This window comes from Anser anser, assembly GCF_964211835.1.
Source record: "Anser anser genome assembly, chromosome: 28".
Taxonomy (NCBI): domain Eukaryota; kingdom Metazoa; phylum Chordata; class Aves; order Anseriformes; family Anatidae; genus Anser; species Anser anser.
In genome coordinates, this window is record NC_139749.1 from 1,950,969 (window position 1) to 1,962,989 (window position 12,021).

Consider the following 12,021-nt stretch of genomic DNA (forward strand, 5'->3'; position numbering starts at 1 on the left):
GCAGGGCACATGTGTCTGTCAGGTCTGGAGAGTGGGTTCAGAGCCTGTGCTTTGGAAGGAAGCTGGGTCACAGCTGATTTTTCCTATTTTTTTTTTCCAAGCGAATTTTATGGGCAGAGGGCTGACTTAAGCAAGAGACTGCGGCTGTGTGGGAGGACAATGACGGCGCTTTCTCACCGCTTCCCTGGCCAGGGGCAGCTGGCAGCCGAGAGCTGCCAAAATGCCCTGGGGACATCGAGTGTTGTTTCATTTGTATTGTTTTTTTATGAAAAGCTGCCTTTTTTTTTTTTTCCACCTTTCGTTCTCAGTCTTCCAGTTTTCAGCCCCTGGATTTATTGAATTATTATTATAATTGCACCCAGGGAAATGGATTTTGTCTACCCAGCGTGGAAGATTGAGGCAATGTTTTAGGTTTTCAAGGCCACCATCAAGACAGTGAAAGTCACCACTTCTTCCTTGACACTTTTCCTATTGAATTTAACGTAAGATTTATTTATAGATGTATAAAATTCCACTGGCTGCTACAGCAATTTGTCTGTCAGATGGTAATCTGATTGGAAATTGTGATTCTGAAAGAATATTTGAATATGGTTTGTGGGAATAGGAGTATTGTACTCACTTGAACTTTCTTTTATGTATTCTCAACAGAGGTCTGGGACTAACTCTTCTATTTTAAAACATAAAAAAGACCATCACAGCCTTATTATGCTGAAATATTTTAACCTTACATCTGTAATAGTTTCAATTAATAAGGGAAAGGGAGAAATTGTGGGATTTCTCAGATTTCTGAGGAGTAGAGGGAGGAAAATGGCACGTTTACTTGGGCCAGCTTCAATGAACATGGAGGGGTATAAAGTGCTCTGCCAGCAGAAGAGGCAGGCCCCCTCCCCTCCCCCCCCGCCCCCCCCCCCCAATGCTACTGCTTTCAGTGTATTCATGTAGTCAAGGGACAGGCGAAAGAAGACTGGAACTTTGATTTTTTTTTTTTTCCATACAGAAAAATTTTAATGCAATAAGAAAAGAAGTTGACACAGATACAGAAAGATTATAGTTTTGGCATGCTGAAAAGAGCTAGAGTAGATGAGTCACTACACTATGCTATACAGAACATTCCTTTTTGTGAAAGCTGTGTTGCTCGTTCTTAAGGTACTTGTAAATCCAGATCAAAGGAGGCACAGCCGTCATGTTTCTCCATTACGCAGTACTGCAGCACCTTACTGGAAGTGGTTATTGAAAATGCAGATGACACAAGAGCTAATTTTCACTGATGCAGAAGTTCTTTAACGCTGCTGTGGCAACTGGAAGAAGCTTCAAATGAACTGCAGATAGTTCTTATTGCTGCCAAAGGGGTCTAAATGCAGGAGACTATCAAGAGTAAGCTCGTAGCTGAGAAACACAGGAACAAGGAGACAGAAAGTATAGCAAAAATAGAAATGCAGAGAAATTCTAGAGAGCAGCCAAGCTCTCCGTTCTTGGTAGCTTCAGTTGCAGCCGCAGGGGCTCAGCACTCCTGAAAATGTCGCCTCTGAGATGATCCATTGGTCTGTGCTTGCCGGGTCGGGGTAGATCCTCACTGCAGGTTCCTGCTGGGTTTATCAGGTCTAGCAGCACCCATAGCTGTAGTTACAGCAGGATGGGTAGTAGTAGCGGGTGCAGCAGCTCCGGTAGCTGCAGGGGCTGTAGCAGGAGCTGTAGCAGGGACTGCAGCAGTAGCTGTAGCAAGGGCTGCAGCAGTAGCTGTAGCAGGGGCTGCAGCACCTGTAGGCCCGGTAGGAGGTACTGACGGACCTGTAGCAGGGGGAGCAGCACACGTAGTAGCAGGACATCTTGGGGGTGGTGGAGGGAGGTAAACCTGAAAGACAGCAACAGGTAAAGGGTAGGCTCAGCGTGCAAGGCGCAGCACCAGCGGTGGCTGGGTGAGGTGGGGGATTTGGAGGGGTACTGAGCAAATGGCTCAGTCTTGGGATATTCTTCTGACATCTATTTTTATCCAGCCAATTGCTGTTCTCCCCCCTCACTATGTTCAATGCTGAGACACAACTTCTATTCTTTAGCTTTTCTTCTTAAAAATGAACCTGATACCTTGTATTTTTGGACTTTGGCTACAGGAGATTCAGTTTGCAGATAGAGACATCCAAACATATGTGTGGGAGCGCTTGGTGTCCAAGTTCCTAGGATGGGCAAGCTGACGTTAACCCTGACAGCTAGACTGACTGCAGCTCAGGACACACACCTGTAGGTGTTCTAATGTCTGATGAGAATCCCACACAGCATTTTAAAAAGTTTTTAGATGCGTTCATGTACAGTACGCCAAGTTCAGTGTACTGAAGCCAGAGAATCACAGCCCGGTTGAGGTAGGAAGGGACCTCTGGGTCCCTCTGGTGCAAGCGCTGCTCAAGCAGGGCCACTCACATCAGGGGGTCCAGGGCCACAGATGGACCTGGTACTAGTGCTGGTCCTGGGCACGTTTCCTAGGACATAATCTCCTTGTTTGGCTTTAATCTCAGCATGTAAACTACTCCTTTTTCTGTCCTACATCACTTCAAACACCTTTCAATGTCAGCTGTAGCAAGGATACTGAAAATACTCTGCTGCACAGTGAGGTGCTAAGGTTTAATTCCTCTACTGCTGCATGTCAGAGCTGCTCTGGTGACTTCAGAGAGAATAAAGCAATTCCCATGTCCAGCCTGCATTACTTACTGCAACATCTTTCCATAAAATAGCTGTTTCTACATTGTGCAATACACATTTCTGCCCATTATCCAACATTTCAGCTAGTGTTGAGAGTCACCAAGTCAAAAGAAATAAGAAAATTTCTTCAGCTGTTTAAATGGAATAGAGTAAAGCTGTTGCTTTCTAGTATGTAAACATAAAACTCTTACTAGGCTTCACAGCTCGCTAACGTTATCTGAATTCCTTGCCTGAATGTTGGCTCATCAATGCCCCCCTTTTTTTTACTCTAACAGCTTAAAAAGTACAGGATAAAATATTTATACCAATATTACAAATCAGAGAATGTTAGTAAAGGAGTTATTTCTAAGTTAAAAGAGTCTCTAAGAGAACGGGTTCTGCACTTACCAAGTTCACCGAGGAGGCTAAACCAAGAGGAGCGGTGTGAGGAGCAAGGGGGTTGCGAGTGCTTTTATACGGTTTCTCAGACCCGTGGAAATAGGTGCGATTCTCCACGTGCTTCCATTCCCTGGTAGTCATGAAACACATTTCGGAAGTACATCAACAGTACAATTGCTATAATTGTTTTCCTCCGCATTTAGGACACTTTTCGAATTCCTCGGGTAACACATTGTGATTACTACCTGTGAGATTCCTTCATCTTAAAACTTTCCAGGATAAGTGGGTTTCTGGGAATTCTCACAAAGGAGGACAGAATGAAACTGGAGGATCTGCGAATGAAACTGGAGGATCTGCTGAACAGTACCAGTTACACTGCACATGGAACTGGGGAGCACATAGACTTTCTTTCTGCATTACGGCCCTACAAGGGAGGCAGATAGAGCACATTTTAAGGTGACTTAAAACACCTGAGGTGGAAAGAGGCATTATAGCATGTGCTTAGGGCTTTTACCAAGCATTTTGATTCATTTCCGTCTCAATTAATGACAGGCGTTCCATTGATTCCTTTAGGTTCTTCTACTGTCTATAATTTGGCATACACACTATGAGATGGACAGGCCAGGGCACAGGATCAATTAAATTAGCATCTGAGCAATGTGTCTAAGGTTTAATGCCTTTTTCTAGGGGTCTGTTTTCTCTCATTTCTGGATAAAATTCTTAGAAAACCTTGCTCAAATCAATGTCTTGTGATTTTACAGCTTTGTCGGGGCAAGTTTTACTGCGTGACCTGGTAGTGCAGAACAAATCTGGGTTTTCTGCTGGCCTTTCATAGGGAATGCAATAGTGAAAAGGGGAAGAGCAGTCTTAGGAAGGCCGTGGAGGCCGGGAGGATGGGGACCGTGCTTTCCTGACTGGTAGGAGGCACTTGCTGGGGAGGCTGGGTGGAGGCTCTGCCTGCAGCGAGGTCCTGCCGCGTGCCTGGCTTCCACCAAGCTTCAGCTGAATGAAAAGGCTGGTGAAGTGCTAAAAACTACCCAAGGCAAAAGGGCTTATACTAAGCTGAGAAGGGAGAAATCAGCCTGTTTTTTTGTGTGGTGTGTTATCCAGTGAGATACAGCTGTATCTCCGTGCCAGCCTGCGCCGTGCCAGGATGATGACGAGTGTGGTGCTTTAGTTTGACTGAAAACAAAAAGAGCTCAGCCCGGGGATTCCCTCCCTGTTCTGTTGTTTATTATACAACATCGCGGCACCTAACAAACCATTAATATTTAAATAATACAAACATTGCTAAAGTAAGTCCTTAATGACTGTTTTGGAAGAGCATTGATACCATAAATTCTGATGAGGCTCAGCACTTCCAGAATGTCTGTTATTATCCTCATTTAATATGCAAATTAGAAATGGCTCACTGCAGTGAAGGTCAAACAAGGAGGTATTTGAAGAGAAAAAAAAAAAAGAATGCTCTTTGCTTTATGTATTGTGCTCTGCCTCCTCTGGGAGGGTGGTGTTAGATGAGGTTGAAAACCAGCACCAATAAAATTTGGTGTAAAATAATATTTAAAGTTTTAACTTCTAAATATGCTGCTAACATGAGCATTATAAAACTTCATTTACATTTGCATTGGTGATAATAATAATTTGGTGATATCCTGAATGAATTTTTTATGGTATGAGCAGGGACAATGATGAGATATAAACTATGTGATTCGTTTTTTCCCCTCTCCATTTTATATACGTATATAATAGTTCCCCAAATGAATGTTGAACTTTTATAAATTTCCTGGTTTTCTGTAGTGAACTAAACAAAAAAAAAAGTATTCAAGGCAAAAACTAAATGTATTTTAGAAGAGGAGAAAGTATCTATTTTTCTCAAATAGAAAGCTCTTTTACAGGCACATTAGGAAGCAAAGGAAACTGAAAAAAAAATACTTGCCTCTTCAGATACTCTAGCAGTCTAGCAGTAGAAATTTTTATTCATTGAGGAACAGGTGGTGCACCAGGTTTTATTTTTTGGTGCATAAAACTTTTAAGTGCATACAGGTTTCTCTCTTTTTTTTTTTTTCTTTTTTTTTTTTCCCCCTCGACTGTGGACCACCTAAACTACTGTGCCTAAACACTACTGTGGACCACCATGTGACCAGGTATACCTGAAAGCAAGTGTAGTGGGATAGTAATGAAATCAAATAGGATTCCATTATCTTCTCAGAAAATATTTTATTTATTATTAATATTAATAACATAGAATAATATAGAATAATAAATAATTGTTATTAATATTTTAACACCCTGAGAATGCGTAAATCAAAATAAATGACAAATAAAATTCCTTCTAATTCAGACTGCATACAAGTTTAAAGTGTTAAAAATATCCCAGATGTATGAATTTTGATTCTTAGTCATCTCTAGTCTGAGGATCTGTTAATCTTTTGTCTATCTCCATCTTTTGTTCTATCTCCAATGACCTCCAAATGATAAAAAAACTGCGGTGACCCAAAAAGTTTGAAGCGAAGGAAGCCTGTAACCGTCACATTGTCATGCGGAGATGAGAAGGAAGGAATGACCCCTGATGCTGAGGAAATCAATTATATTAATTGATGTTCTGGCGTGTGCAAATACATTAATTTTGTTGCTCTTTGTGAAGGTAAGACGATGCACCTGCTGCATTGCGGCCGAGGCCAAGTCCCTCACCAGCAGCTGGGGAGAACTGCAATGGCTATTACTGGTCCCCAAAAGTTAAAGTTGAGATTTTTCAGTTACCTAACTCAAAATTAATAAATTATTTTGATGTCCCAAGTCTTGAAAATCAGAAATTGAGCTCAGGAAGTGTAAATCACTAATGCCTCTAATTCTGTACCTACAAACAAGAATAATACAGGGTAATGCCCTAAATATACTTAAGACACAGAGTGGCATTCAGTCAGTAACTGGAAACATAACTTATAAAAAATTTTGTTAGGAAGATGAGGTCAAATGCACCAAGGAAAATATATTAAGACATTTAGTTAAGAGCCCTGATTCATGAGAACATTGCATGTTTGAGGGCTTTAATCCCCATAAAACTTAAATTGCTTTTTGTCGTCTTCATTTATCAAACAACTGATTTTTTCCTGCATTATTTCTTCGTTTGGTTTACTTTTCCAGGCTGCATTGTAGCAGAGTTTATTTCAGAACTAACATATGTGTAAATATGTTTTTAAAAAAAAACCAAACAAACACAAAAACTTCTGAAAAGGTTTGTGAAAAATGTTGACATTTTATTTCAAGATGGATTTTTCTATTTTGTCTTTAACTTTTCAGCTATGCTAAGTGCATAGTTATTTCTCCTAACATACCAGTAATAAGATTATATACAAATAATAAATGTTCTAGTAAATACATACAGATAGGGTGTGTGTGTGTGTGGGGGTACACAAAAAAAACATAACTTTTTCAGATGTGATCCATTTTTCCCAGCTTATTCTGATGTCATGTTATGGCTGTACAATATTTATTGAAAAAATCTACTGATTTCATTTTCTTTCTTTCTTTTCTTCTACTTTTTTTTTTTTTAATCATGAAATGTATTTCATAAAATTTTAAATATTTTTATTGAACATTGGGAACAAGTAAAATAACATGCAGTATTATTACACAGTAATACACAGTATTGAAAGACAAACCATTTACATTTTCTTTATGTTACTCTGGAACATATGAGTCGCAATATATTAAATCAACAGATAATTTCTGTTAAACATTTAAAATAAATTTATGCATAAAATGGAGCTACTTTTAAATGAAAACCAAATACCTTCAGACTCTTGAGCTTGCAGTCCCTGACCAGCTGAGGGAAACATGTCCTTGATTTGAATTTTTACTGTTGTATCAGGCGAGAACATTTTCAGTGTTAATCAATGAAACAATTCAGCACAGTGACCATGAAAAGCCTTTGTTAGTAGGTTATTCGTCTGAAATCATTTTCCTGAAGTACACAGCGTGCTCCTGTAGCCCAGGCTGGTGAATTTTCAAACCAGAGCTTGCTTGATGTTTTGGCAGCTCACCCTTGGACTTGTGGGCTTGTTTTCTTCATATTTCTCTTCTGCTGTGTCCTCTGCCGACCTGTTGAATAAGTGGAGGTTCTGATGCATTTCTATGCTCTGCTTTTACGTGGATGCATATTCACACGAGCCTCACTTCTGCTGGAATCAGTCGCACCTGGCGCTTAAGGGATGAGGCAAGGAACCTGACAGCTGTCCCTTCCCTGAGCACCTAGCCACCAGGGAACATCAGCACCAAAGTGCCTAAATCCGCCTCCCACACACAGACTGGCATTGGCTGGAGAGATGAAGTTCCTGCAGATCGGGAAGAAAAATGCCTCCTGTTGGAAATCTTGCTGTCTTTTCGTGGCTGCAGGTGGCTCCAGCCTGGGAACCATCCCGGTATGTTCATCCCTTTGTCATCATGCTGAGAGTCACTTTTACTTGCGGCAGCTCTTCTCCCTCCCTGTCACATGCCCTCCTGTTAATTATGGGGAAGGATGACTTCCCGTCGTAGCCTCGTCTTATCGTGGGAATCTGCCTTCTTCTTGTCCTCGCGCGTAAAACAGTTCTTCCCAAAGGCACGGGCTGGCAGGCAGATGTGTGCCTAAACCCAGCCCAGGCAGGGAACCGTGCCGGCCCAGGTTGCACAAGTGACATTGGCCATGCAAAATAGTCTCTGTTGGAGAAATGGTGATTTTTAAACCTTGTTGTGCACTGGGAACAGGTGAATGTGAGCTCCCACGTGGTCTTGTATGGGGCATCTGTTTTGGGAGCTGCAGAAAGCTAAGGGGGTCTGGCATTTTGTGTCACTTTGATTGCTTTTTGAATCCTTAAATGTAGCACAGCTTGGGCTGGATCTAATCAGCAAATACTTATTTAATTTTCGTAAGTCTTCACATTTCTAAGGTAGCATTTTGGAAAGAAACAGCATTTTGGTGTGTTTTGTGGAAGAGGGGCAGAGTTAAGACGAGATGGATGTGACTTTTCAGGACCGTCTTGAAGGAGACAGAAGTTGAGTTGTCCAATATGTCCTCTGTCACCTCAGACTCCACAGCTGCTTAAAACTGCCAACCTTAAAAGCTAGTGGCTCCTTTTTGCCAAATCTCAGGTAAATAATTAAAAATGCCAAGTATAAAAAAATAAAGAAGTTAAAATATGACAGAAAGCAGTAGTGTGATGCAAGATCTTTTAATGAGAATAAGAAGCACTGTATACAGCAGTTACAGCTTGTAGTGAAGCAGACAAGGAGGAGTATCCAGAGATTCATACATTCTAGAAGTAGAGTTTCTACATCTTGCAGCAGATGCTTTGCTCTGGGGCTGCAGTGGTGCAGTGGAGCAGAGCTGTCACCGCAGTGCGCGGCAAGGATCGGCCACTCTGGTCTGCATCTCCTGATGCAAAGCTGCACATCAAACATACAGTATGTCCACAAAGATAGGCTATGAAGGAAGAGCTGACCCTAAAAGCACGTTATGCGAAGCAGCAGAAGACATTATAGAGAGTTGCTAAGTGCTCCAGGACATTCCTGACTGCAGTCGTTGTCACGGGAGCGTTTCGCAGGTAGAATTCATACAGGAGCCGTAAATCGCTATTTTGCCTTTAGCAGGGGTAGCAGGGGTAGCAGCTCCCATAGCTGTACCTCCGGGTGTAGCGAGTGGAGCAGGGGTAGTAGCGGGAGCTGTAGCTGGGGTAGCAGTCGCGATACCCGTACAGGCCCCCGTAGCCACGGTAGCCGCAGGGGCTCCCGCAGTCGTACGTGCGGTAGCTGTACACGGTGCCGTAGCTGCACGGGGAGTAGCAGGAATCCTCACACTGGTTCTGGTAGTAGTAAGTCATCTTGGTGCGATGGAGGGAGGCAAGCCTGGAACACAGCAGAAGGGAAGAGGGTAAGGTCTGCCCCAGAGACCAAGCAGCAGCTTTTGTCTTGTAGCAAACCCCACAGAAGCTACAAGAGGAGATGAGAGCAAGGAGAACAGGGGAACCAACCAGACATCACCACTCAGTGCTACACCCTGGTTCCTGCTCACCCAGCTCACTCCTGTCTGTGTGTTTCCCTTCTTTTCCTCCTTAATAACATTTCATATTGCTTTTCCTTATTGCCCTTGCCTTGGAATCAGCAGTCTGATTTAAAACAGCGCTGTACAACTGTTTGGTTGGATTAGGTTCTCTGTGAGGATTTAGCTGTTTCTGCCTGTACCAGTGTCTGACCTTTCCCCAAGGACTGGAAGTGAACAGCCCCCAGTTCAGTAGTGGATCCCACCAGCTGCTGGAGGTGAGAAAAGATGCCAGGGAGGGAATCCTCCCTTCGTGCAAGTCGGCAGCGCTCTGCTGCAAACGGCAGGTTCTTTGTTCAGACCTGCATCAATGCGTCAATTATGAGTTGAATATATACTCGCTTTTTGACTGAAATAATTGGAATAATGTTATACCTTGTCCGCTTCAAAATAAAGAAGACTGAGATGCTTCTGTATAGCGTAAAGTAAGGACATTTCTGATAGCACAGCTAGATGCAGCAATCTTGTAAGCTTATGCAGCTGTACTGATATGCCATTTTTAACAAAAAGAATTGCACTGGCACAGCTGTGAAATCACAGCCTTTTTTAACTACCCCTTTACTACAATATAACAAACAGCATCTATACAGCAATAAAGATGTTCTAGTAAGTCTTACTTACCAAGCTCAGTGAGAACGTAAGTCTGGAGATGCGAGTAGAGAGCCCTGAATTTCTCTCCCTTTTATATATCTATCTGACGAAGCCTACTGTGCTTTAAACTTGTATTCATCACAAAACAAATTTTCTTATGCACGTCATTCCTTCAGTTGATGTAATTGTTTTTCTTGGTTTGTGATTATTAGTCAGTTCTTGGCTTCCAAAAGCATGACATTGCATTGTAGTTTCTTTCATGTTCAGACTTCCTGAGTCAATTATATTTCTAGAATTGGTGTGGTGAAATCAGAGCTATAACAGGAAAGGGAAGGAAGGATATTGAGAACAGAAGTGATTGACACTAGCAATCCCAGTTTTGGAGGAATGGATGGATTTCAGTATATGAAATCTGCAATGATTCTGGATTTTGTAAGAAGAAAGAATTTCTTTCTTTCTTTCTTTTTTTAAAAAAGTAATAGTCCATAGAAAACATTTTTCCTGTTTGTTTGCTTTTGTTTCATAATTGCATTTTTTAGGTCAGAATATCACAATTTTTACAATTTTTATTTATTATTTGTTTGTATTATTTCTAGCTCAAAAATAGAAGTACGAGAAAGATGTTTGGAATAGAGGAGAGATCTGAAATGTTTTTGAATAATAATAATAAGTAGGAGACAAGACTTTATGAGAACAGTAAAATGAAGGCTGTAGAAATTAATAACAAATATGGCTTTCAACCAGAAATGCTGATATTTGAAATTTCCAGGCTTTGCACCATATCCAAAAAAAACCCAACAAACAAACAAACAAACAAACAAAAAACCTCACAGGCTCAGTCTACTGGAAATCTTTTCCTAGCAAGGTAAATGCAAATGTAATTAGATTCAAAAATAATCTGATTTTTTTTTTTTTTAACTGTTTACACCTAGATCAGAAAAATGATTCATGCATTAAAAGGAATGAGATAAAACAAACCGGAACATATCTGTGTAATAACTGTATTTTTCCTGAGAAGTCCCCCAGATGCTAATATTGTTTAATGGGACAACTTTGTAATGTTGTTGAGGTGTTTAACTTAATGTTGTTAATGACGGTGAATAATGCTGAGCCCTGTGAGCACAATATGACCTGGTAAGCAGCAACATCCCGGTCTTTCCCGGTGACCTTCACCTCAAAACTGCTGTTTACTTGCATCTAAAGGATGGATAATAACAGGCATGACAGATGTTCTGGGCCTTTCTCTAAATTTTGAATATCAAAGCCTTCATTAATACTGATTAAAGATTTCCATGTACAAAGAGATTTATTATTTAAATATTAATGCTATGTTACTGGAAAACGCCCCAGTATTATGTAACACAGTTAACTAAAAACGTATATTGGGTTATCCTATTTCTGTGCGTTATTAAGGTTGTAATTTATAGCTTTGGAATTGGGTCTCTGAAAGATTTTTTTTTCCTAAAAAGACGTCATACGCATACCATTTTAAAGTTTATAGGCCAATTTTCTAGCTGAATCAATCAGCACAGCAATATCCTATTGCGTGATGGCATCAAATCAAAGAGATGGTCTTTTCCCCTTTGCTAGTCACAGGAAATGGTGGAAGGGTTTGGTAGGAACGCGCTGTTTCACAGGTGATTAAAGTTATGAAATACTTGAAACGGAGAGGTTACATCTTCCACAGGAATTTCAGAAAAAAAATGCACAAGAAAATGAATGGGGCAAAATGCACAGTGAGGCTGGGCCTCCAGAAAAATGGGATATTTGGCAATTTGTATGTCTTTGCATATTCTTTTGACTTACTGCTGTACAGTACAAGTGAATCCAGCGTGATGATACCAAAGCTTAATTGCTCTATTTTTGAGATGAAAGAAGGAAACCTGCAGGGTGTAGCCTGCATGTCACAGCGCCGGACCAATAATCAGAAACCTTGGTGAGAACCGGTATATCAATGAGAGGAGTCATGAAGGAAGCAAAATGTGTTCGGTAATTGGAGCCGACCCGGGTGCAAGCATGCCCTTCATGCGCTGGGCGGGACTGGGTGCTCTATAAAAGCCCGTGCTGTTGACAGCATTGCATTCGCCTCTCCTGCTTAGCCTCCTTCAGAAGTGGGTAAGTCAGAATAGATTTAAGAAACCTAGTGGAAAATGGAGAGATGAGTTTATTACTTTTTTGCCCCCTCCTTTCCCCCATCCCTCTTTAAGCTGCAGATGCTATAAATTAATGCATTGGGAATTAGGGTTGTGATTTGATGAGCATTATTTATACATAATAGTCTTTTC

General features: G+C 41.2%; 1 protein-coding gene and 1 long non-coding RNA gene across 6 annotated transcripts in view; one reads left to right on the top strand and one right to left on the bottom strand.

The window, feature by feature from the left end:
• The window catches only part of LOC310887501 (uncharacterized protein), a 36,005-nt gene that overhangs the window by 22,733 nt on the left and 1,251 nt on the right, over positions 1-12,021 (top strand). The window contains exon 2 of one of the 5 annotated variants that reach the window (XM_083813492.1): positions 5,571-5,713. The exons of 1 other annotated variant lie outside the window; for it this stretch is intronic. Coding sequence is in view for 1 of the 4 variants with exons in the window: in XM_083813489.1 (XP_083669615.1) it covers positions 7,423-7,490 (68 nt within the window). In the remaining 3 variants the exon portion in view is untranslated. Of the gene's footprint in view, positions 1-5,570; positions 5,714-6,348; positions 7,491-9,024; positions 9,364-11,229; positions 11,852-12,021 lie in introns of those variants that run through there. 3 more of the 5 variants (XM_083813489.1, XM_083813493.1, XM_083813491.1) reach the window with 3 other exon arrangements.
• Positions 961-5,556, bottom strand: LOC310887526. Its single transcript, XR_014575740.1, has 3 exons — positions 3,315-5,556; positions 3,079-3,199; positions 961-1,852 (listed from the first exon to the last, which is right to left on the bottom strand). It is a non-coding gene; the product is annotated as an uncharacterized lncRNA (long non-coding RNA).